Genomic DNA, 26,552 nt, shown 5'->3' on the forward strand with positions numbered 1-26,552 from the left:
CAGCAAAGTAGGTAGAAAGCAGCTTGGCAGCCGATAACTGAACAGTAGTACTGACCGACGTGTCACTAATCTTAGCGACCAAACCAGTAACGTACTCGACCTTCTCAGAGTACGTCATAACCGAATAATTGACGTGGATAGCCTCCCAAAGAGCCTGACCAGAAAGATTCTCGGCAAGAAGAGAATCAACAATCTCTTTAGACACCGTCTTGTCAATAAGCTGTTGAAGTTCAGAAGCATTCATAGTGTCTTACGTGTAATAATTGTTAACAGTAAAGGTAGAACTTGTAAGTTGTTCTCGTTATCGTTATTAAAACATTTAGAAAGTCTATCTAACTCTAAGGGGATACCACCCTTATTTATGTTGTTGTCTCACACTCACATGCTCCATGTGATTCTTGTTCAATATCTCATGGATCCTATTCTCTGCATCACGTTCATCTCATAGCTGTGGGGTTGAGACCTTTCTCCACATCTGTTTCCATATGTCCGTGTGGGGTTCTCCTATCATCTCTGTATACCTGCCATTGTGTTTTCTATTACCACCATATCCTCATTATGATATATGATTGGCTCTCACAAGAGTTGCAGCCAAATCTATTAGATTATCAATATCCGGTATCTACGATATTTTCTAGATCATGCATATTCATGCATTATCAAACTTTATCTAATACCGGATTTCAACAGCCTCCCTTAATCTAATAGTCTCTTCACGAAATCCCTGCTAACGCTCTTAATTTTATGTGTTGCGGTTTTGCTAGCGCCTTTGTGAATATGTCGGCTATATTGAATTCAGATTTGACAGGTATTAATTTTATGGTCTCCTCTTTTATCCTTTCACGGATGAAATGGTATCTTATGTCGATATGCTTAGTCCTCAGATGAACGGTTGGATGTTCACTTAGTTTTATACAGGATACATTATCCTCATGAATTCCTATAGGTAATGTTAGTGGTATCTGTAGTTCACCAAATAGGGTTCTCAACCAAAGCACTTCTTTCACGGCTTCTGCTAGTGCGATATATTCGGCTTCAGTGGTAGAAGTTGCGACTATAGCTTGCTTCTTCGATTTCCAAGAAATCAATCCTCCTCCGAACTTCACTGCATAGCCCGTGATGGATTTCCTATTGTCTGTTGAAGATCCCCAATCTGCGTCTACAAATACTTCAAGTTGTCCAGTCTTTGAGTAACGTTGCCCAAGAGACCTGGTTCCCTTGAGATATCGAAGAACATGCTTCGCTGCTGTAAGATGTGCCTCTCTTGGCTCTTTAAAGTATCTACTGAGAACTCCTGTAATAAAACTTATGTCTCCTCTTACCGTGTTGCTAGCATATAGCAACTTTCCAACTATTGATCGGTATAAGGTAGGATTCTCCAATAACGCAGTCTCGTTATTTTCAAGTTTCAATCCAGGCAAACCTGGTGTTGATACTGGGTTACAGTTCTCCATTCCGAACTCTTCTAGGATCTTATCAATATAATCCCCTAAGTCTGCTTTTATTCCATCACTCCCTTGAGTGATATTAATGCCTAGGAACTTCCTAGCTATTCCAAGATCTTTCATCTTGAACTGGGCACTCAACTGTCCCTTGATTTCTTTTATCTCATTCTGATTGTCTCCAGCAATCAATAAATCATCGACATAAAGTCCAATGATCACACTTCTTCTCGTGTATAGTCCATACTCTGACAAAGACCTTTTAAAACCGATCTTCTCAAGGAAACTATTCATTGTTTCATTCCATATCAATGGAGCCTGTTTCAATCCGTACAAGGACTTATTAAGCTGACACACCTTCTCAAAGGCACTACAATCCTGGTACCCAGATGGTTGCTTCATGTAGATCTTAAGATCAATCTTACCATTCAAAAATGCTGTCGACACATCCATCTGGTGTACCTTCTTTCCATACATGGCCGCAAGTGCAAGTAACAACTTGACACTCTCACTTCTAATTACTGGAGCAAACGTCTCTTTGTAATCAACTCCATATCTTTGTTGGAATCCTCGTACCACAAGCCTAGCTTTGTATTTTCCTCCATCCTTGATGGTGTACACCCATCTTACTCCAAGGACTTTCGTTTTCTTGTCCGGAAGATCTACTAATGTCCATGTGTCATTTTCAGAATGAGCAGCCATTTCGGTATTCATGGCTTCAATCCATTTCTCAGAATCTGGAGAATTAATGGCTTCTTCGTATGTGTTTGGTACTTTCTTGCTCTCTGTAGATTCAACCGACATTTGATAAGCATGACCTTGGATGCAAATATTAGCTTCATCATATGTATCATCATTCGGATCATCGCTATTCGATTCTAAAGTCTCGTTCCAAAACTCATTGTCATCTTCAATGTATTCATATCTCACTTTCTTTGTCATCTTCGTTGATGGCACTTTCTTTCTCTTGTTTCCAGTCCTCTGATTTTGGTCAGGACTTATCACTGGTGTCAATGAGTGTTTGGTGAGAACCTCACCCCCCGTAGAATCGGATGCGAGGAGATTAGATGGCATGCGTGCAAGTTCAGAGTCCGTGGAATCATAGGACAGAAGAGACGCAGCAGGGGACGAATGTAATGGTTGCAAATTGTGCGAAATAGATACAGGGGTAGCAGGAGAATCTTCCCTGTGCATATCAGGTGATTGTGCGCGTGAGGGATCGCTCGAGGAAGTTTCATGTTCATCACTCGAGATGTGTTCAGCTCGTGAAGTGGTGGCAACGTCGGATGAAAAACGAGGGACACCGGACACGCCCATAGGAATAGTCGAAGCAGACGTAGTTGGCGCATGATCAGGTGAGTTTTCAAATGGGTAGATCGATTCATCAAACGAAACTTGATTGGAACTAACTACTTTATGAGAATGTAATTCATATATCAAGTATGATGAGCGGTTGCTATCATAGCCCAACATCACACCTTTAACGGCCCGAGGTGAGAATTTCAGGGGACGAAGAGGTTCAGGAATATAAGCAAATGCAGCACACCCAAACGTGCGGAGATGATCAATCGACGGTGGTTCGAGGTGCAATAGTTCGAACAGCGTCTTGTCAGCAATAGTCCTGGAGGGAAGCCTATTCAATAAATATGCGGCACATTTAACAGCGTAGGGCCAGAATGCTTGAGGAACAGAAGCATGTCCAAGTAGCGTCCTGGCCTTATCGATTACCGAGCGGATCGAACGCTCTGCGGTTCCATTCTGATAAGAATTGTGAGCAACCGTACGCTGATGTGCTATACCTTCCTGTTCAAGGAAGCTCCTGAGACTATGGTTGACAAATTCACCCCCATTATCTGTACGAAGAGCACCAACACGATATCCACCACGAGTAGAGAAAAATGAGTGTAATAGCCGAATATGGATAATAATCTGGTGGGCCACATCCGACTTCCTAACGATTGGGAACACCCACTTAAACTTGCTATAATCATCCACAAGCACACAGAAATAACTTTCAGAAGAGATTCCTGGCGTATTATGAGGGCCGGAGACATCCGAGTGAAGAATTTGTAAAGGAGTTGTTGTATCCGATTTATGGGAAACCTTCGGGATACTACGTGTCTTCTTATATTCCAGACAGCTGGCACAACTCTTCGTTACATCACCAATTTTCTCAATATCAGCAAGCGAGTAATTGTCACGAAGAACTTGCTGTTCAATAGCCTGATGCGGATGACCAAGACGGTTATGAAGAACAGATAAGGCGGAGACTAAAGGTGGTACAGGTGTCATATCAAGGACGGAAAGTCCAAGATCGTCCCTATAGACACCAAAACGACCAATCCGTGGATGATAGATTCCGTCTACTTTGGTGGTAAGGGGCGAACCAGAGACACGAACAGCAGCATGCACGGAGATAAGATTTTTAGTGCATTCTGGAACATAGCATACTTCCTGAAGGACTATAGTCTCATCAGCAGACCTAAACTTGATAGACCCTCTACCTAAGACAGGAAGACGAACTCCGCCAGCACAAGAAACAAAACTACCGGACTCCGGTTTAAAAGTCCAAAACAAGGACCGATCATGACAAATGTGAATCGAAGCACCAGAGTCAAAGATGAACTCCGGTGAATGAGATGTCGTGGAGCCGGTGGTTGTAGTGAGCACGAAGGCACTTTCGTTAACAGCAACATTTGCAGTAGCACCTGACTTGTATTGCTTCTTGCGCTCATTGTCACTAAAGGAGCGCTTCTTGGACGTATTGGTCAGCCATCCAGTATACTTACCAACACGAATAGGCGAGCAACACACATCACGTCTGTGACCACGACCACCACAGTTGTAACACTTAGTGTTCCAAAGCGGATCATTGGCATCAACAGAAGGACGTCTGGTGTCAGTGGAAAAGGTAGCAGCAAGAACTGATGGAGCAGTAGGAGTTTCGGTAGAATTCTCTGCTTTTGCTAGAAATTTGAAAACATCATCATACTTCAACGATTCGTTGCCCAGGTGGAAGTAATTTTGCATGAGATTAGGGGAACTTCGAGTAACTAGAAGGTGAAGACCCTTAATTTCATCAAAGGTATAGGATTCGTTCAAGGAATAAAGAGAGTCAAAAACCGGCTTAACAACGTCAGTTGTCAAAGATGGAGTGTGAATCACTGTCAATAACGACTTGACATATTGGGCAACATCGTGGTGATCCATGGTACCATAAAGATCAAGAACCCGTAACCAACGTGCTCTGCCAGTGACTGGCTCACGACTGAGAGTACTACGAACTTTCTCAGACAAGGTTTTGGAAAGAACAAAGTCAATATAGGAGTTGAATGCGGATCTGTCCTCAGAAGTGTATCCATCGTCAACATTTGTCAGAGGCAAAAGATATGCCACAAATTCTTTTCCAATTGGTTCGAAAAGTTGATCCATTCTGGTTTTCCATAATGAAAAGTCGTTGATGGAAGTCAACATTTGTTCTGAAGGAAACGAGATTGAGTAGTTGAACTTCAGGTGACGGCTCATAACCTGTTGAAGTTCAGAAGCATTCATAGTGTCTTACGTGTAATAATTGTTAACAGTAAAGGTAGAACTTGTAAGTTGTTCTAGTTATCGTTATTAAAACATTTAGAAAGTCTATCTAACTCTAAGGGGATACCACCCTTATTTATGTTGTTGTCTCACACTCACATGCTCCATGTGATTCTTGTTCAATATCTCATGGATCCTATTCTCTGCATCACGTTCATCTCATAGCTGTGGGGTTGAGACCTTTCTCCACATCTGTTTCCATATGTCCGTGTGGGGTTCTCCTATCATCTCTGTATACCTGCCATTGTGTTTTCTATTACCACCATATCCTCATTATGATATATGATTGGCTCTCACAAGAGTTGCAGCCAAATCTATTAGATTATCAATATCCGGTATCTACGATATTTTCTAGATCATGCATATTCATGCATTATCAAACTTTATCTAATACCGGATTTCAACAGTTCTCAATTTCTTTGCTTATCATGATGAACTTTCTCCTCCTGCCACGTCCTCCGCCTTGCTGGTCCTGTCCTCGTCTCAATCTGCTTATGCCCTTACCTCCTTGTCTTCACCTTCGGGTCCTGTCACCAGGAACTTGATCAAGGCTAAAGGTACGGATCTGATTTGGCAGCTTGACTGCTACAACTGCTATGGGTGTGGTCATATGGCCAAGAACTGCCCTGCTCCCTATCGTGAGGGTGAAGTTCCTCGTATGGCTTCTCGTTTCGGTCCTGGCGGTCCAGGAAAGCACCGCAGGAAGCACGGTTCTCGTCCAAAGCCTGCTGCTCATTATGCTCTCGCTGATGATGCTCTGACTTTTGGTTTTGACCAGCCCGGTGCTTATTATGCTCATCTCGCTCACTACACCCACTATGCCCTCTTGGCTTCTTCTTCCTCTGCCAGCTTTATTTTTGATTCAGGTGCTTCTACCCACATTTGTAACGATAGAAGTCTCTTCCATGACATCGTTCCTCACTCTGGTTCTGTCATGAACGCCGGTCACGAGCCTCTCTCGATTGCCGGTCGTGGTACTCTTGTGTTTGATCTCCATGGTCAGAAGATTCGGGTGTTCAATGTTCTTTACGTTCCTGACTGTACTCAGAATCTTCTTTCCATCCTGGCTGTTACTACTACGGGCGACAAACTTGTTATCTCTCATGATGATATTGTTCACCCCAAGTATGGCCAACTTGCTACCAGAGACCTGAGAAATCTTTACTTGCTGTGTCTTGAAATTGTCCGCCCCTCGACTGTCTCGCGGGCTGACCACTCTGCCTACTCGGCCCCCGCTCCTGTTACGGTCGCTGCTCCTGCTGCGGACCCTGGTGTGGCACCTATTTCTGCCTCTGCTCTTGTCCATGCTCGCCTTGGCCACCCTTCTCCGACTGTCGTTCGTCTGGCCTTGAAATATCCGAACATGCCTCGCACGGCTGTTCACGACTCGATTTCATGTGAAGCATGTCTTCGCTCCAAGAGCACTCGGGTTATTCCCAAAACGACCACCGGTCCAGTCACATCTGCTCCCTTGCAACTTCTTCACTGTGACTTATCCGGTCCTCATGCCGGTGGTCCCTCCTCGTTGTTTTATTTTTGTATTCTTCTTGACGACTTTACTCGCTTCAAGGCTGTTGGGCCTATTCTCAAGAAATCGGATGCTGCGGACTTCATTATCAAAGTTATTAAGGCATGGACAAACCACTTCTCCAGTCGTGGTGGCTACCGTGTCTGTAACTTTCGTTCTGACAATGGAGGTGAGTTTGTCAATCTGACGCTTACTTCATTCTTTGCGGCAGAAGGTATCCAGACCCAGCTCACTGTGCCTGGTAACTCACACCAAAATGGACGTGCTGAAAGAGCGATTCGCTCCGTTCTTGACAAAACGCGTACCATGATCACTGCGTGTTCTCTTCCTTCACCGCTCTTCCCGCATGCACTCCAACATGCTGCATTTCTCCTAAACCGGCTACCAACACCTGTTCTCCAAAATCGCTCGCCATTTGAACTCTGGCATGGCGCGAGGCCTATCTTATCTCAACTTAAAGTGTTTGGGTGTGCTGCCTTTGTGAATGTTCCACCCAATCACCGTCAACTGAAGTTGGTCGCTCGTGCAATCAAGGGTGTTTATCTTGGATCTGATCCGTTTCGGAAAGATCATCTTGTTTATGATCTCGCTACCAGACAAGTGATTACCTCTTCTCATGTTCGGTTCCAGGAAAATGTCTTTCCTTTTGCAAGACCTCTGACGTCTACTGTCGTGTCAGCTACCTCCATTGGTGGTGGTGGTAGTGGTGGTGGCAGTTTTCCTTCTATTCTGGCACCTGCTCCAGGCCTCACTCAGGGTCCTCGTGTGTCTCTGCCCCCATCTCCCTCGCCTCCATCCACGCCATTTGGCAGTACTGTTGCTCAATCGCCAGGTTCATCTGCCGCTCTGTCGTCTGCTTCGGCACCGGTCTCTCCTGCTGCATCTACTACTTCTCTGTCGCAGCCTCCGTCGACTCCTACACCGGTGCCTTCTCCTATTCTGGTACCTTCTCCTACTCCGGCGCCTGCTTCTACTCCGGTACCTTCTTCTGCTCTGGTACCTTCTTCTGCTCCGGTACCTTCTGATACTCTGGTACCTTCTACTTCTGCGGCCCTAACTGCACCATCCCGTGCCGTTGTTCTGGCTCAGAGGTCCGATCTGCCTCCCTCTGATTCCTACGAGCTGTCCGACGACTCCTATACAGCTCCTGCTCCTCGTGAGGCCCCAAATCTTACTGCTCCTCGTGAGGTACCATCCCTTCCTGCTCCTCGTAAGGTACCCTCCCTTCCTTCAACTCGTAAGGTGCCATCTCTTCCAGCACCTCGTACAGTACCCTCCCTTCTTCCTGTTCCTCGCAATAGACCATCTGCTCCTACTGCTCCTCTCGGTCTTCCTCATCCTGCGGTTGAGGCTCCACTCACTATCCCTGGATCTTCATCAGCCATACCCATGGAAATAGACTCTACGGATACCGAGCCTGAGCCTATGTTTGAAGATGGCTATGACATGGAAGTGGTCTCTGATCAGGAATTCTTCGATGCTCCTGACCAATACGGTACTTATCCACGTTCGTCACCTCTGATCTCCACACGCTCCTCTATGGATGTTCTGCTGGATCAGGAAGAATATCCAGATCCGTCAACCTATATGGACATCGTGGTGATGGATTCGGATGACCTTTCTTCTTATCACGACTCGGAAATGGAGGATGCCTCCGACATGGATCCCCTTCCGCTTATTCGTCCTACTTCTAATATGGAAATGGAGGACACCTCCGCCACTTATTCTCTGCCGCCTACTCGTCCTACTCCTACTACGCAGACTGTGGTGTCCTCTACACCTCCACCTCCTCCTCAACCACTGCCTCGGGTCGTTCAATCCGACTCTCCTCAATCCTCTCCTATTATTGAGGTTCCTGATTCTCCCCCACTTCAATCTCGTCCTCAGCAATTCCTCCTCCCTCCGGGTCTTTCTCCTACTCGTCTCATTGAGTTGCCTGCTTCAGGGGGGAAGGAACTCATCCTATCGCTGTCCGACCGTGCCTTGGTCCCTCTGAATTCTGAGGCCAACAACAAACTAACTCATCTTGTTGTATCGCGTCCTCCTCCGGTGAATGGGGTTAAGCATAAACTCACCCCGGTTCCGTCGCGTGATGGAACACATCCACAAACACTCAAGAGGGCACACAGACCAATACTTGTTCCAACACGGTCACAGAGACAACAGGACAATCAAAATTTGATCAGCTATCCGCAGAGACAACAAATTGAGTACATCACCACCGATAGTGAATCGTTTTCAGAAGCAGACAATCCCAACGATCCCGACTATACTGAAACACATGGCCAACCTCTCATTATGGGTAGCAGTGCATTTATGGTCACCATAATGACTCCACAAGTGCCACGCACCTATGAGGAAGCCATTTTTGAGCTTCCTAAAGGAAAACGAGCCCTAGGAATGAAGTGGGTATACACCATCAAAGATGATGGAACTTACAAAGCCAGACTAGTCGCTCTTGGGTTTAGACAAAAACATGGAATTGACTATGAAGAAACCTTTGCGCCTGTGATCAGGAATGAAAGTATTTCTACTAGCCATTGCGGCTGTCCATAAGATGAAGATTCATCAGATGGACGTCTCGACGGCCTTCTTAAATGGGAAGATTGACACAGAACTCTACATTAAACAGCCTAAAGGTTTCATAGATGAACAATTCCCTCATATGGCTTGCAAGTTGAGCAAATCACTCTATGGTCTAAAACAGGCTCCGTTAATCTGGAACTCTACTATCAATAAATTCTTGGAGTCTAACGGTTATTCGATCGAAAACCTAATTCGGGATATACAGAAGAAAGGTTGTGATTTCGGTCTTTATGAAAAAATAACACCTCGTATATCAAACTCAGTGAGCATTCTGCACACTACAATGGAACTAAACACATATAGATATTTCTATAATTTCATTCGTGACAAAATCATTGACAATATTCTCAAACTTAGCCAAATTTGCTGATAACGTTGCTGTTATGTTTACAAAAGGACTACAACGGGTAGCCTTCCAAGACTTAATCCAATAATCAAGGAATGGGATTAACATTATAAAATGACCATTGGATTAAGGGGATGTTGAAGATGGTAAAATTGAATATCTTCAAAATATTCCGGTGCTAATCCAGTGCTTAATTTTGCAAGTGCAGGATTTGCAGCCATTTTAACGAGATTTTGGCATAAATTGGGAAAACATTCTCCGATCAGAAGCAATGGTATTTTAGGAAACCGGAAAATCAGAACAGCCCGGTCCATTTCTTTTCATGTTACATGATGGGATTTCTAAGTATTTAAAGGGGTCGTACTCCATTCTAATTTTCTATAACTTTTGTTCTTATATATGGAAAAATAGCTATCCTTAAATATATTATCTTAAATGAGAGTTTGGACAATCTGATTCAATATACGAAGCTTCCAAAGCAAAAAGTATTAATTACTGATAGCCTATCTTGACTGATTCCTTCTGGTCACAAGCAACCACTGATTGACAATCCACTGGCTGATTCTAGTTATCCTGGGTTAATATTTGCCATTTTTAGTACCATATGACTTTGCTATTAGTATTGAAGGACTATTTAATGCAAAATCATAATGGTTACATACTGTCAGTCTGTTATGACTACTTACTATTAGGCCTTTGAAGACTAGCATCAATGACTAGTCGCAGTCTTCTATAACTACATCTGTTATGGGAGACCCAGAGTGTTTTCCTGTTACTTACTGTTCACCCTGCCATGGATTCCTATATGACTACAACTCCTGTTGTCAGAAAAACTAGAGTGTCTCCTTTTTTTGTTCTAAAAGTGACAACATGTCATTCTAATGCACTTCACAATTAGTTACTACAGTCTTCTGTTACTGTATTATCTTTTTACTGAGAGAAACACGAGTGTGTTCTCGAATACCTAGAATGACTAGCAGTCATGCTATGGTTACGGGTTATCTGGAACCTCATGTCGTTCCAAATTGACTTTCAATATGGTGCTCCAAAAGTCCCATACGATTTCGCATCAGTCTGTTAGTCCATACAGCATACATTTATCATCTGAATTACTTTCTACTACAGGTTTACGGAGTGTCAGCTTAAGATAGTAGTCTTATTCTCGAATATAGAATAGTATTGCTATAAAAGCTGCACATGTGGTGCAGTGCCCACCACTTCTGATTTTACAAATATGACCTCCTTTTCTGCCTATATGGCATCGTTTTGGTTCTATTTGTATGGCTAATGGTGTTCCCCTTCTTATTTGTGGTTACTGTACCTTTCCAAATTCGAGGAATACAATTTATAGTTGTAATCTAGCTGTTTACGTGCAGATTACTGCAAATGTATAAAAACTTACCTTAATAAGATTACATTAGTTGAAAATGGTGAAATATAACTTAATATGGAAAGGATATATTCAACTAAACTTCTAAGAAAGACAATATATAAGGTGGATGTACTACAAAGTTTTGTAGAATATTTAGAATATGTAATTGAACTTCATTACCAAGATTTGAGATATATCAAATACATGATGTCTAATTCTCAGCACCGTCATGTTTCATGTTGGTGTATCCTCGTTCAACTTCCCCATGTCCGCTACGTCCATGTATGTTTCAGGACTCTTATATCTGTTGCTCTCTCTATAGAGTGTAGCAACATTGCTTTCACTTCTGCTGCTTTCATCATCTTAAGTTAAGTTTCATTGGATGTATTAAACCTGATCGATACCTTTTAGATTGCAAATCCCCTGATGCCGTGCATGCTTTATCTCTTCTTCCCGATCAATTGCTTTCTATATCAGTCTTCGAAATTGTAGTTGTTCAACAGTTGGATGATTATGAGCAAAAGTGGATACATATATACAATACGGAATCTTCTCCAAGCTTGAGTAATACCGAGACACCTGAAGCTTCTCTCAGTAGGAAGCGCTAGTGGTAAACACTAATCGGACAATATTAAAAAGGGTTGGATATGGCTGATCATTTCAAAGTGCAAAAAGAATGTTTGTAATATGCAATTGAATTGTATAGCGAAGACTGAGTTATATTTAATTTGGCTAAGTTTAACAGTAGATAGTTATCCTCATATAGAATATTCTTGCTTAGGAGGCTATTCGTTTTTTTGTTGATCTGGATATTGGAATCTGTTTATTTATGATATCTATTCCAAAACACAGACTGGGAAATACTATAGTTTATATTCATTGTGATTCAATAAGGATATTCAACGTAAGAGTCTCTTAACTTTCTGTTCGATAATAAGGTGAATCCTCAATTTTCAACACATGTGTCCTCTAACCTTACCAATTCCCAAGAATTATGCGTTCTGCAAAATGTGACTTTCTTGTTCCAGATGGCTTCTAATCAATTATGTAGGGATTACGTCAGGTGTGTAATATATTAACTAAACCAGAGATGTAGAATGTACAAGTTAGATACTAAGTTCTGCTGGACAGTAATAATCTCAGAGTGAAAATTGTAATAGTCCTACACTGAACTCTATGCTTTATTCGTTTCAAGCCTATGCTGATTATTTAGTTTATGTCGAATAGTTTTATCGATTCTCCAGACTTTCCATGCTACCCGTCAAAAACAATTTGGGAGTGTTCTGGCTCATTAAGTTGACAAGATATACCAACTACATCTAAAGGGTCCAATGTGATTCGATAAATCCAATTGGGAGAATCACAAGTCCTTTTGCGAAACCTACTTGCATGACACATGCAGATATTCATTTTGATAACATTAATATTCCACAACATTGTTGTCTGTGTCAGTCACCTTGCAACCATGAATCTGAACAAGTATTAGAGCATTGTCATCATCTTCGATATAGTTTTTTGCTTGCACTTGGTCAATTTTTGAATTATTCAAGTGCAAAGATTTGTAGAATAGGTAGTCATCTTTTTCTGTGTCATGTGTGAGTATTTCAGCACGTCCACTAATGGTTACAGAAACTCGTCCAATTTCATTCTTGTTGAAGTTCGCCAATAATTCATACAAGGAGTTTCTTCTGTTGGAAGCTGGAGAGTCATTTGCTTCGCTGTTTGTCTTTGCTGAAATCCAATCATGAATCAAGATCGAAACATTTGGATTATGAACCATGTTGTCATACTTCGTTGTGCCTTTTGGAGTAGAAATAATAATGTAATCACTCTCATTTTTGTGATAGTAAGTATAATTCATCAACGAAACATGGGGAATATCCTCGTAAGAAGTTGCCAAATGGATGAATCTAGTTGACTTCAACAATGTAGTCACTGATTCAGGAAGTTTTTCGGGCTGTGGCATGTCTACTCTCAAATATCGACAATGAAAAAGGAAGGCAATAGTTAACGATTGTGAGATAAGTGAAGTTTATGAAATGCGGAAAATCAACGCTTACGTAAGCTTTTCATTTACATTACTATAAAATATCCTATAACACTGTTAGTCTTTTGTAAGCACTCTGATCATCAATTAGAGAACCTATCTCATCTAAAGTAATATCTAGTTGAACCATTTTATTTTCTTCAATAATCAAATTTTTGTTCAAGTTGATATTGGTGATTATATGACCTTCATTGTTTGTACTAATACCTGCTGAATCTAAAAGAATTCCTAATTTGTAGAGCGTCTCCCAACTAGTTCTTAATATTTGGGCAGGAAATACCTTTTGTGTGATCTTTATATTTGAAGTAATTTTAGATTCCAAGCCAGACGATACACTAGAGACAGCAAGATTATAAGCCAGCATCATATCCTTATATTCAGCATATGCGAGATTGAAATTAATAGCTTGTAATTCATATTTCTCGATCCATCTAGCTGCCGCGATTGTTAAGAGCATTTCAGTTGAGGATAAGCTCATGAAGATTCCTCTAATCTCATTGGATAGTTGCAATCTCCCATACTTCGAAAAATCTGAGTCGATAGGAAAAGGTGATTTGTAGCTAATTCTAGCTATACCATGAATGCAATTATTGAAGAAGTCACTGTAGTTCCTAATTGTGTAGAAATTATGAATTAGTAACCTTTGGAAGTTTTTGAACTCAGAATTATTCATAGAACATATCACTTCATTCCATCTGTTTCCATATAGGGGGTTGCTCAAAGTATCAATGAAACTTTCTTCAAGAACAAGCCCTAACTTTGCATTGTCCCAAAATTCTTGTATTGTGGTAGGTTTAGACGTTGTGATCACTCTCTGTGAGAACCTACTACTGACTCTTTTCTCTAATAGCTCTCTGCCAGTAATTTTAGTTGAAATTCCAACGACGCAAACAGCAGTCATGCTGTTTTGGGCTAAATCGAAAAGGTTATATAGAAGTGTTTGCTTGTTGGTGTTTGCAAATCTTTCAAATTCCTCTATAATAAATATTATGGACACATTGCTATTACTAACATCTTCATTTGAATTTAAGTTCCTCTCCAATGTTGAGAGGAATGTAGCGAAGGTATCATTAATAGAGCGTTTCTCAAAACTGCCATCATCCAATTCTTGTTCAACATCAATTCCCAATACATTTAAACATTCATCTAACTGTCTTGCAATTTCTCTTAGTGCAGCTCTGTCATCTGAATGAATCAGCGCGTCAATTCTAACAGTTAAGAATTGATCAGGATACAAAGTGTTCAATTTTTCCAACGCGGCTTTTATCAAGCCCGTCTTTCCTGTGGACCTGGGACCTATCAATAACGCAGAATGTCCTTCCTTATCTTTAACTGTATGTTCAAATAACTGATATACCTCAGAAAATTTAGGTTGCAAAGATCCTGAAGTGATGGTGGTGTTTCGATTTTGCAATTGCCTCAATATTTGATTTTTTACTCTTGTGATATCACTTGGAGATATTTCTTCCGATGCTGATTTGCCTTCGCATGAGCTAGTTTGAAGACACTCGCGTTCCGAGGCACCTTTATAATCGATATCAGCCGTACTTGACTTAGAATGATCAAGAGTAGATTTGAATTCCAAGTCATAAAGTTCACTCCTTGACTCTATTACCTTTAAACCTTGAAATTTGGCATACTTGGAAGCTTTTTTCTTTAGAGGTTCATTGCTCAATTTGACAATTTCTTCATTGGATTTGGGCTGTAAAACGTCCGACACTTCCACTACATGAGGATCTTCCTTATTTTGATTGACTTGCTTCGCAAGTTTTAATCTCTTCATCATTGGATCGCTTCCAGCAGCTTGCAGAGGTAAAGTACGAACTGATTTGAATTCACCTGCGAAATCTTCACCAAAAACGTCATATTGATTCGACATTGGTTGTTTTCTTCAATTTAATACGCGTATTGTTTAGGTGTATTCTGGTAGCTCGATGTTGTATTGAATTCAATAAATGATTTGAATCCACTATTTGACTTTATCTAAGAAAATATTCGAAGATCAAGTTCGTTATTGTTGTGAAGTCGGTTTTCTCCTGTAGATAAATATATTTCTTATAAAGGACGCCTTCCTATCTGGGCTACCTGAAACATTTTTGCAGTATTATGTGAATACTATACCAGAAGCTCTGATAACACACAGCGAACCTGAGACAAACTGAAACATCAAACAAAGATATAATAAGGTAAATATTTCCCATCTCACCGCTCTTAAATAACTAAACTTGATATCATCGTTTTTTAATGTCAACACAGATTGTGCCAGAGACCTCCGCAGAGGTCACTAATAAGAGTAATCGTACGCTCCATGAACGAGTTCAAACTGGATTTCTGAGGACTCCTAGCGGAAAAATTTACGAAAGAGACATTAAGGATATCTTTTCTTTATTGATGATATGTTTGAAACTAGATGAGTGTTCGAATTTTTCAAAGGTGAAGTTGAACCCACTACACAAATTGTATCCATTTACTTTCTACCTTGATAAGGCTCTAGAGACAATGCAGAATTTAAAAGTATGCGTAGAGCAGTCTTCAACGACAACATCAATCTCATATTCAATTAATAGAGACTTAAGTTTGGCACTAGTGAAAAAGTTTTATGAAGCAAAATTGATACACTCGGCAGCTCAAAGAACAAGAGCAGAGCCTAAGCATAATGTTCCTTTACAACCAACACCTAAAGGGGTCGCATTGCTTCACTCTTATTGCAAAAGAATTGGTATGAAGAATGCTGATTTTCCTCCTATTCTAAAGAGCAACTTCAATTCCATGAATCTTGTTCAATTTGACAGAGACCCAGTTACGGATAGGATTTTATATTCTGAGCATTTAATCCAATTGCTATTCAAAAAAATGATCGGAATGGAGCCTAACATTTGGGGAGTGAAAAATGAACCCGATCAAATTATAACTATCGACACAATGAACGAAGAAGAAGCATTTGAATTCTTTGATGTGGCTATGGGTTCTGGCACGCTTCATAGTTTTGAAGGGAATAATGACTGGAAAATTGCTGAACACGTCAATTCCAGGACAAGTGAAATAGGAAATAAAACTCCTGGTGCAATCATCAGTCCCTTTTATCATCGATATTTCAGCAATCCAGAATCTGATTCTCATGTTCAATATTACGTTTCGAGTGTAGGGGTCAGACATTTTGCATTTAATGTATTCAAAACAAAAGGAACCGAAGTTGTGTTGAATAACTGTCTATCGGGGAAGGCCATTAGCCAATGGTTAACTGACTGCTCCGATATATTGAATCCATATCATGCAAAAGAACTAGGCAACTTGCTCTTGAGGTATAATCTTATTGAACCAATTCTATTTCCACCCTCAAAATCTTGCGCAGTAAGATTCATCGCCGATAGAGACTGCTTTTACTCAATTAGCCAGCTTGGAGAAAAAGTTGGTGATTGGAGCAAATTTCTTAGAGGTGAAGATATTTCAACGCAGGGAGTAAAAAATATAGTAGAAGTCAACTTATTGGGAAGTTGCTTGCATAAGTTGAATTCAACCGATGAAGATTTTTTTGCAGCCAGCACCAATGCCAACCTTTCCAAAATATTGTTGAAGGAAATAATTAAAGATCCTGGGACCAAATTCCTTTTCAAGAGCCACTTAGAGAAAGAATATTGTTCAGAAAATCTTGATGCTTATCTTCAGTTAAGGCAATTTGAAGTTAAAGTTACTACATTAGGAAAGCTTTTACAATACAATTCTGTTACTTCAGATCCCAATAATGACAATATCCACTTCCAAATAGAAAAACTTTCGAATGCTTGCTTGTCGCAAGCGTATCACATCTACTTCACATATCTTAGTTTGGACTCTCCCTTTGTTTTAAATATTGACTACAAGTTGAGAGCGAAGATTTCTTCAATCATGGTAACCTATGCTTCGACTGTGCAAGAGAGTATTGACAACGGAGAGAAGATAGAAGAAATTCAAGAAGTTGTTTCACCAGAAGCAAATTCTTCACAGGACCCATTCTTTTTGGCTCGAAACAAGTCAGTATCTACTGGCTCATATGAAAAAAGCGAATTATTGGAAACTAGATTGGAGCTGGCACAATCGGACAAGAACAAAGTGGGAAGAGTTTTAATTTGTTTGTCGGAGATCAGGATTGTATTCAGCGAAATCTCAAGAGATATATATCACTTGATGGAAGTCGACTCATATCCAAAATTCTTGAGTAGTTCCACTTATAAAGAAATCCTTTCAACAGTTAAGTTTAGTGAATGAATTAGTTTTAACATGAAATAATATCATAAATAAAGTACAGAAATAAAACATATATGCAACGACTATACGCTTATTATAAATGAGGATATACGTAAATTCTTCATCTTTGTGATCTATGGATTTATGCAATTGGTTCCAAGGTGGTACCCTTCTTGATAGTAGCCCATCCAATTAAACGCCAATGCTTTTCGATACGTCTTGACAAGGCAATCTTCTCGTTAACTTCAGTACAAACTGGGGAAGTTAATTGCAAACGTGCCATATCGGCCTTAACAGCGACAACTCTGGCACCTGTTGCAGTTGAACCAATGTTGACCATTAAAACTTCACCAACTTCTAACTTTCTAACTTTAGCACCTTGCTTTTGCCCTTCAGTCTTAACACCTAACAATCTTCTTAACAAGAAATAGTTAATTTCAATATCAGTGTAGATAGAAGGTAAGTCACCCTTAGCTCCAACAACTTGTCCAACTAGTCTGTCTGCTCTACATAAGGTTGGATCAACTTTGGTACCAACACCAATTAATCCACCTGGAACAGCAAATTTCAAATCGTTGTGTTCGGCAAATAAGGACACAATATTAGAAAAGATAGGTTTACATTGAATCTTACCACTATCGTCCTTCGTCACAATACCAGGTCTTATTTCAATTTCATCGCCAATCTTGAAAACACCGCTCAAGATCGATCCACCGGCAACACCACCTTTCAAGTCATCAATTTCAGCACCCGGTTTATTGACGTCAAAGGATCTAATGACTATCAATCTTGGAGAAGCGGAGAAGTCTCTTGGGGGAACAGGAATGGAATTCACAATAAATTGATTAACAGCATCTATGTTATACTTTAATTGGGCAGAAATTGGAACAATAGGAGCGCCATCTGCAATAGTTCCTCTAATAAATGTCAAGATAGATTTTTGGTGTTCCAAAGCTGATTCTTCTCTCATCAAATCAACCTTGTTTTGCAAAATGATGACATGCTTTAACTTCATTATTTCAATAGCAGCCAAATGCTCCGAAGTTTGAGGTTGAGGACAACTTTCATTGCCTGCAATCAATAATAGAGCAGCATCCATAACAGCTGCTCCTGACAACATAGTACTCATCAAAATATCATGACCTGGGCAATCAACGAATGACACATGTCTAAGCAACTTGTAACGCCCATTACAGCCAGGGCGAGAACATTTCGGTCTAATTTCCTTGTCAGACTTGAAGGATTTGTAGCAGCCTGGTTCGGGACAAGACTCATCGTCACATTTGTAGATCTTAGCATTTGCATAACCTAATTTAATTGTGATATTTCTTTCCAACTCATCCTTGAAACGCACAGTTTGAACACCCGAAATGGCTCTCACAACTGTCGATTTTCCATGAGCGACATGTCCAATAGTACCAATATTGATTGTAGCTTGTCTGTTGATAATTACGTCGGATAATGGGGTCAACTCGTTAAAATCGACATCATCCGGCTGTTCTGGCAATCCACCACCTTCTTCAAACTCTTTCTTGGCAGCTTCTTCATCGAATTCATCATCTAAACCAGCAAATGCAACTGATTTCTTCACTTTTGCGGATTCCTCTTCTTCTTGTTGAACTTGGCCATCCTGTTGTTCGTTGTCACTTTCAATATCGTGCTCATATTGAAGGTCTTCTTCAGGATCTTCAATAGTGCCCCCGATAACAATATCAGGCGTAGCGTTTTCAATATCGTCGTAGGACATATTTCTACTTTAGCCTATGTAGATCAACTTGATTTCGATATATAATTAAGTTTTGATCAAGTAGTAAATTTTTTTCAATTTTTACTCATTTGAAAATTGTTATCACACTACCTAAGAAAAGTATTTCGTGCGCTCACCATTTGCAGCTTTACCAAAGAGACTTACATCTTCATTATACATATTATAATACATACAAATACACTTTATTAATGAGTGTGAAAACCAAAATCGTTCATGACGCTATCAACATCCTTCCACAATAAATCGCTGTTCATGTCAAAATTATCCATTTCAAGATTCTCTAAACCCATTTGAATGGGCGATTCATTGAAAATTGCTTCTAAATGTTGCGTTCCTGCACCTATCAGATTATCAACTCTTTGGATGCTGGTGCTGGGTTGATTCGTCGAGTATTTATCCGAATCAAGACCACTCCTTGACAAAGCCAGAACCTGCTGGGGAAGACTTGAAGCAATACCTCGTTCTGGTGCTCTTTGGTCGGCAATGACTTTATGCGTCCTAGGGGAAGCAGGATTTTTGAAGCCCACAGTGTGCGTCCCTGATCTTTCAATCTCTGTTCCGGCTTTACTGTGGTTAACGGACGAAAGAGAAATAGGGGAACTTTTCTCAGACTTAATGTATGGAGAAGAATCGTTTGATGTGTTCACAACTTTGAAAATTGAGCTGCGCTTACCACTAACTGAAATAGGTTGTGGATCCAATGGAATCGTTCTGATAATCTTCCGTGCTTTTGATTCCGCGTTAACTGTGTTAGACAACGATCTCTGTTTTCTAGTGCGCGAGGACGTACTACTTCCAGGCGTAGACTTTTGGCTGCCACCATTACCTACTTTCTGACTCTCATCTAGTGGTCTAGATTCTTCGTCCGATACCAAAGCTTCTTCATTGCTTCCAGTATAACCGTACTCTTCTTCCTCGTCTTCTTCTTCACTAGCACCATCATCATTTTCGTCAATTCCATCTACCAAACCCTTCAGATCAGTTCTACTACTTAACTTTGTCATTCCAACTTGGTCTCTCAAAAGATACAAACAGTCAAAGAAAACAGATGCAGACATTCTGGTTCTAATGTTAATGCTGAGAGAGCTCATCTTTTTGTCATCCAACTGGCGGAAAACTTGCCACATGTTTCTCATAATTCCGCTGGACCTATGAGCCATGTCATGTTTCAATATCGACGCTTTTGCAGCCAAAGATATAGCAGCTAAGTAGCTTTGCTTTCCCGAACCAGTATCAACAATTTTTTTCAATGGCGAATGGATCAATTTTCCTATTATGCAAGCCGATTGCCAAATGTTTAGCACGTAGACACCTGGTAAGTACTTAACGAATTTTCTATCCTTCTCTTGAAAAAGCTGAGCCAAATTGATCAAAGACATTGCTGCATTATACAAATTGACCAAACCTCTTTGGAGTTCAAAGTCTGCAATACGCGAAGAATCCATAAAATAGTATGTCAAGAGATGAACTCTGGCAGATAAAAGTTGAAACCTGCGAAAGCCGTCATCCAGAGGCAAATCATGGGACATTCGAATTTCAATTTCATCCAATCTACGCTGTAAGAGCTTCAACAAAGGAAGTCTTTCAGTTGGATCAACCAAAGCATATGGATCAAGTGTGTTTGAATTCAAGGTCTTAGCAACTTGATCTCCAAAATGCGCAATCTCCATCATTAGTTGAATAGATCTCGGAATACTGATGTTACTACCAGGTCTAATTGAATTCCAAATAGAAGAATCGAACTGAACAAATGCAGGAAATCCAAACGATGTTGCAATAGTTTGCGAAACTATGTTGCAAATTATCCAAGTTTTAGCCAGTTCATGAGCCATAAAAAGCTGTTGAGGAGTCTTCTGTTGCCCGTCAGATATAGAAGCAGGAGTATGTAAACCAATTCTTATGGCTTGAAAAAGAGCTGTACCAACTGTCGTGTATGAGGAATCAGCACTTAAAGAGGAGGTAACTGGCGGCCAGAAAGAATACAAAAGAAATGCTTGCACTGAAAAAACGGAACTTGCATTCAAAATGGGTTCATCCTCTTCAGTTGGATTATACCGAGTGATAGGCAGAATCATGATTTCAGCCAATATGCCTTTAACAATTGGAGAAAGTTCCAATAGCAACTTGTGATGGGAGTCCTCGCTAAATCTGCGTAATGAAACAAACATAATTACCCAAAACAAAGCAGGACATAATTTATAAAGACGTTCAGGACCTTTCAGTACATCAACAACTGGAAGAATTGGATGAAAATGTTCAACGTATTCGATGTACAATGCGCGAATAGTCTCTGAAGATAATGTGATTACATCAATAGATTTTTGTTCGCAATGCAAAACATACTCTGGTAGGATAGTTTTTTCAGCAGTACTAGCATAATGATAATTCTGACTCAAAGGTTGATCTATTTGCCTATAAATTGACGGTGTATTTGGAATCGAATTGTTTGTTTCAGATGAGTTTAATGAGAATCTATTGTCCTGAGCATATGGAGATGCAGAAACGGGAGGCATCCACGCCTCCAGATTCGGAAGTAGACGGCTCCTTTCATATTGCTGATGTGGAAGTGGCTGGTGAACTCCTGGCAGACTCAGAGATAGTGTGGGATTGGGCAAGTTCTTTCCTTCAAATAGTTGGGTACGTCGTATCGGCTGAGGGAGAGGAGGCTGCGGAATATTAGTAGGAGTTGGTTGTGACGATGACAAGCCCAATAAAGTACGATGTTGAGCCAAGGAAGGAATTTTGCTGATAAGATCAGCCGCTTGCGAAGAGGATAAGCTTTTCTTCAACTCTGTGAATTCTTTTTCTATTTCAGCTATCCTGGCTCGTTTGTAAGTTCTTTTGTAATCAGACTTCAAGTCACATTTGAGACCCTTCTTGATACACCTCGTGCATGGTCCTGGATGTTTTTCATGAGCATCACATCTAGACTTTTGTTGTCGACACTCCACACATGCTATGCGTTTGGGCTTACCAGACTTCAATACCGGAGGCGGAGTACTCGAGGTGGACTGCGGAGCCGTATGTTCTTCCATGCTAGGAGGAGGTGAGACGCTTTGTGTTTTTATTTGTTGGTTGAGTAAATGAAGTTCGTGAGACATATTTGCAATCTGAACTAGGCTATCCAAGGAACTAGGCCCGGAACCATTACTCATCTTTTTCAGCCTTTTTCAGTTGGTGTTCAGTGATCTCTCTCTGCTTGTATATGTAATGAATTTTTTTGGAGCTCATTTCTCCTTATTTTTACAGTTCAGCTTTATATACCTGTATATAAACCAAGTTGCAAACAGAGAAAAATGAGAACAAATCTATTACAAGAACTACTTTTGACAAACTAAAATGTGGTTCTAACCCCAGGACCACATGCCGCTAGCAATCCAATCCAAATCGAATTCAGGTGTTTTCTTGCCAAAGATTTTCAACATTGGCAAAACTCCTAACAGTTGAGATCCACCAGGAACAAGTGATGTTCTTTCTTCTTCCAGAGACTGTTCTTTTCGGGAAGCATCAGATGCTGAACCTAAATAACTATTAAGGTAATCATATAATAATTCCGTGGGTATGTTTGTTGGCAAATCGTTGATAGACACATAAATACCGGTAGGGTCTGCTAATTCTCTTTTTTGCCCAACATAGTTGGCTATGGAGAGCAATATGTCTAAGTCTTGAAAGTTATAGCCACCAAGTTCGTTTAATCCAGTGAAAGAAGACCTCCGACGACGACCTGGAAGAATTCCAGCACTCGAATATGGTTCAAATTTTAATTCACCCACACTTAGAACATACAAGCGTCCAATTGTTAGTGAATTCCATATAATATAATAGGACTTTTGCTGTAATTCATTTGTAAGTATAGCGCCTTGTATATCCGTAAACGCAAGTGCCGTGTCTTGGTTGGTAGCTTTAGAGGCTGCAGCTGTTTCTGATGCAACATTTCTTTGGAGAATTCTATAATCTGGTTTGACAGCAATCTTAGGAGTTGAAAAATGATGTACTGAAGATCGCCTTCTTGTTCCACTTTTCTCTGACACTTTACTGCCTACTTCAGTGATAGAGTGCAACACATTTTCTGAATCTGCTTTTGTCATATGCAAAAGACTCGACATGCTAGTCAACGAAGAAGAAGATTTCTGATTTCCCTGCAATTCCAGATGAAAAATCGACTTGTTGAGCTCAGTTACAATCTCTAACTCCTTGCTTTGAAGAATGAACTTGATCAACTCTTGATCTTGAACATTGCTTCCTCTGAGCCATTTTAAGCTCTTTCCTGATTGATTCATTGGAGAAGAGTCTACCAATTGTTCAATTAGTTCCACTCGAGAAACTGTGAGTGAACTGGATGGAACCTTGTAGAAGTCTAATGGAAATGCCTTAAATCCAAACTTTTCGTAGAAGAGGCCTGCCCCAGAATACAAATACCAAAAGTACTCCTTGCTTAGGTAGTAATTGGCCAATTCCTCATCAATTTCACCGTCAGTAACTACCATATTCTTGAAGCTACCTTTTTCGTCGTTACTTTCATTAATTTTCTCTTTAATGATCTGACTTTCAGTGTGACAAATTGCTTGAGAAACTACACTTTGGGCCAAACCCCTTTTCCTGTAGTCTCTATGGGTGAAAACATACGCTATCAACAATAAACTTATATTCTTCACACCTATTAATGTTGGATCCGGAATAGAAGAGATAGCATTTGATTTATCAACTGCCTTATAAAATCCCTTCATTCTCTTGACAACTGTCGTGGCAACTACATTCCCATTCGAAGAGTCTTCCAAATAGAAACCTTGAATTTCGCCTCCACTATTTAAGAAATCCAAATGTGATTTAGACTCCACTTCACCAAATTCTTCTGGGGTCAACTTGCCGCTCCATTCAGATCCACACATGGAATACATAGCAAGTAATTTGTCATAGTCATTGGTAACATGAAATTCGAAATGGTCCAGCATTTTGCACGAAATTTCCAAAGCTTTTGAGAGACGCCAATGAAGCTTAGTCCAAACTCCTCGGAACCAATTGATACTATTGTTCAGTATCCGTGAAGATGACGAGAAAGCAATGATATTAAATGATAGTTAGTGATACCATTTCATTATCCCTGAATAAATTCTGCTTTCCAATTTTTCTAGATTCTCTCACGTGACCACACACATGATTTGCTATAATTTGGCTCTCTTATCTGTTCATGGATTCTATAACTCTTGTCTCTGTTCTTGTCTCATTCGTATGGATACCTTCAACTTATTGTAGTTTAGATTTGTCACACAGCAATTAGTTCTAGTTTAACTGGTGGAATTGGCAAGAGTAAAGTAATCACAACTCTTTGTGTCATCGAAATGCAGGAACTTTTGGTTTTATTGAAATGCACAGACTGTGTAAGCCACGTCGATTATTCTGTCATAGATTTTTAGGATAATTAAAATTGACATGCCAGTTCAAAATAGACACTTCAATAAGGTAAGTCTTCTGCAAGGTAATATACAGTTTGTCGAGAAAAGTGAAAATGGAACTGCGCTCTGTATCATACATACCAATGAATTCATGAGCCAGCTTTTCTACCTTCACACCTTTCACAAGTTTAACGATTCACCTAGATTTTCCATGTTGCATATATTCGACTTCACAAGAAAAAAAAGTCTGAACACAAAGAAGGATAATGCACCATGCAGTACATCTAGCATATTGCCGCATAGTTCATTGCTGCCAAATTCATTTGCCGCAAAAAAGGGCCTGTAACGGCCATCAGTGGATGTTCCTTCCTTTTTAACGGTCGTACGGAGATGATTGACTCATTAATTAATGGAAGTATTTATGTATGTTGTATTCTTTTCCTTTTCTTTCTACGAACGTAATATAAGCCGATATAACCAATATGAATTACACAGATAGCAAAGCAGACATAAATTCAAAAGCGACTACGATTTCGCCTGAAGTGTCGGTTGTAGAAGTAAGCAAATGGCAAAATTTCAAGGATTCTTTCAAAAGGGCAGAATTTGTTCATAATAAAGTTGAGTCTAGCTCTTTGGAACTGCAAGAGGCTATAGACCCCAGCCATCTCAAAAAGGGATTAAAAAAAAGACAACTTCAAATGATTGCCCTAGGTGGATGCGTGGGAAGTGGCCTACTTGTGGCATCAGGATTGGCATTGAAGAATGGACCAGGTAGTTTGCTAATAGCATGGGCCATAGTTTCTTCATTTTTATATTGTACAATGCAATCATTAGCCGAATTGTCGTCTGTATACCCCGTTTCCGGCTCCTTTGCAACCTATGCAACCCGTTTTATTGACGCATCTTGGGGGTTCGCCATGGGATGGAACTACGCTCTATTTTGGGTTATTGTTTTACCTCTTGAATTAGTGGCATCTTCGATGACTATTAATTTTTGGCATTCATCCATCAACTCAGTTGTGTGGGTGGCAGTGTTCTACGTAGTGATAGTTGTTCTTAACTTATGTGGAAACAGAGGATTCGGTGAGACAGAATTCGTTGCTTCTGTGATAAAACTCTTGGGGATTGTGGGCTTTAATATTCTTGCAGTGGTCTTGATTTGCGGTGGTGGAGATGAAGGATACATTGGAGGAAAGTACTGGCACAGTCCTGGAGCATTCACTACGGGGTTTAAAGGGGTTATTTCAGTATTAATTACGGCAACTTACTCCTTGGCAGGTACTGAATTGATTGGATTGACTTCAGCAGAATCAGAAGGAAATCCAAGAGTTGTACTTCCCAAAGCCATTAAGCAAGTGTTTTGGAGAATTATTATCTTTTACATGTTGACATTAACTTTGATTGGTTTTCTTGTGCCTGCAAATTCAGACCAATTGATTGGATCTTCATCAGGTGCCTCAAATTCCCCATTTGTGATTGCAATTAGAAATGGCGGAATAAAAGTTTTACCTTCTATTTTCAATGTTGTTGTTCTTGTAGCATTGTTATCCATTGGTAATTCTGCAATTTACGGATTTTCTAGAACTGTTCTAGCACTATCAGAACAAGGTTTGGCTCCAAAATTCCTTGGGTATGTTGACAGAAACGGAAGACCGCTTATGGGAATACTTGTAGCTGCAATTATTGGGTTATTAGCATTTGTCTCAGCCTCGCCAGTTCAATCAGAAGTCTTCGCGTGGTTAGTTTCTTTATCTGGTCTTTCAACTTTGTTCACCTGGGGAAGTATAAATGCGTGTCATATAAGATTCAGGGCAGCAATGTCTGCACAAGGAAGAAGTCTTGATGAATTACCATATGTGTCCAATACAGGTCTTTGGGGATCATACTACGGGTTATTCATGAACGTTCTTGTTTTGGGATTTCAATTCTGGCTCTCATTGTTTCCTCTCGGAGGAAGACCAAACGCGAAGGATTTCTTTGAGAGCTATTTGGGTTCAATTTGTGTTCTCGCTTTCTACGTGTGCCACAAGATATATTCTAGAAATTTGAAGTTTTTGGTGAAGGTAGACGATATTGAAATTGATACTGGAAGAAGGAATGTGGATGTGGAAATGTTGAAACAAGAAATCATGGAAGAAAAGGAACAAACTGAAAAACAACCACTATACTATAGAATATACAGCTTTTGGTGTTAATTGAATTTATAGAGTTTTAATGATTAACGGTTCATTCAGAAGCAATTGATGGAATATATG

General features: G+C 40.2%; 7 protein-coding genes across 7 annotated transcripts; 2 read left to right on the forward strand and 5 right to left on the reverse strand. All coding sequences in view use genetic code 12, as the record gives it.

Annotated features, from left to right (window-relative positions):
• Positions 1–12,285: 12,285 nt before the first annotated feature.
• PICST_46124 (predicted protein) lies at positions 12,286–12,831 on the reverse strand (the record flags this gene model as incomplete). Its single annotated transcript, XM_001385094.1, has 1 exon — positions 12,286–12,831. One exon carries the CDS (start codon positions 12,829–12,831, stop codon positions 12,286–12,288), a length of 546 nt encoding a protein of 181 aa, XP_001385131.1.
• A 127-nt stretch (positions 12,832–12,958) lies between these two features.
• Positions 12,959–14,365, reverse strand: PICST_59958 (predicted protein; the record flags this gene model as incomplete). The annotated part of the gene is made up of 1 exon (XM_001385095.1): positions 12,959–14,365. A coding segment is annotated over one exon (1,407 nt), but the record flags the coding sequence as incomplete, so codon positions are not given.
• Positions 14,366–15,156: 791 nt separating this feature from the next.
• Positions 15,157–17,157, forward strand: PICST_36268 (predicted protein; the record flags this gene model as incomplete). Its single annotated transcript, XM_001384757.1, has 2 exons — positions 15,157–16,828; positions 16,928–17,157. The coding sequence occupies 2 exons, from the start codon at positions 15,157–15,159 to the stop codon at positions 17,155–17,157; spliced, it is 1,902 nt and encodes a 633-aa protein (XP_001384794.2).
• Positions 17,158–17,194: 37 nt separating this feature from the next.
• PICST_83918 (eIF2 is a heterotrimeric GTP-binding protein SUI2 encodes the alpha subunit SUI3 encodes the beta subunit) lies at positions 17,195–18,883 on the reverse strand (the record flags this gene model as incomplete). The annotated part of the gene is made up of 2 exons (XM_001385096.1): positions 17,195–18,747; positions 18,784–18,883. The coding sequence occupies 2 exons, from the start codon at positions 18,881–18,883 to the stop codon at positions 17,279–17,281; spliced, it is 1,569 nt and encodes a 522-aa protein (XP_001385133.1).
• Positions 18,884–19,584: 701 nt separating this feature from the next.
• Positions 19,585–22,005, reverse strand: PICST_60934 (predicted protein; the record flags this gene model as incomplete). Its single annotated transcript, XM_001385097.1, has 4 exons — positions 19,585–19,748; positions 19,893–21,384; positions 21,444–21,493; positions 21,624–22,005. Coding segments are annotated over 4 exons (2,088 nt in total), but the record flags the coding sequence as incomplete, so codon positions are not given.
• A 246-nt stretch (positions 22,006–22,251) lies between these two features.
• PICST_36271 (predicted protein) lies at positions 22,252–23,856 on the reverse strand (the record flags this gene model as incomplete). The annotated part of the gene is made up of 1 exon (XM_001385098.1): positions 22,252–23,856. One exon carries the CDS (start codon positions 23,854–23,856, stop codon positions 22,252–22,254), a length of 1,605 nt encoding a protein of 534 aa, XP_001385135.2.
• Positions 23,857–24,766: 910 nt separating this feature from the next.
• Positions 24,767–26,535, forward strand: GAP1.5 (general amino acid permease). The gene is made up of 2 exons (XM_001384758.1): positions 24,767–24,902; positions 24,952–26,535. Exons 1-2 carry the CDS (start codon positions 24,863–24,865, stop codon positions 26,490–26,492), a joined length of 1,581 nt encoding a protein of 526 aa, XP_001384795.1. The 5' UTR covers positions 24,767–24,862; the 3' UTR covers positions 26,493–26,535.
• Positions 26,536–26,552: the final 17 nt, after the last annotated feature.

This window comes from Scheffersomyces stipitis, chromosome 5 (assembly GCF_000209165.1).
Source record: "Scheffersomyces stipitis CBS 6054 chromosome 5, complete sequence".
In the NCBI taxonomy this organism is placed as follows: Eukaryota; Fungi; Ascomycota; class Pichiomycetes; order Serinales; family Debaryomycetaceae; genus Scheffersomyces; species Scheffersomyces stipitis.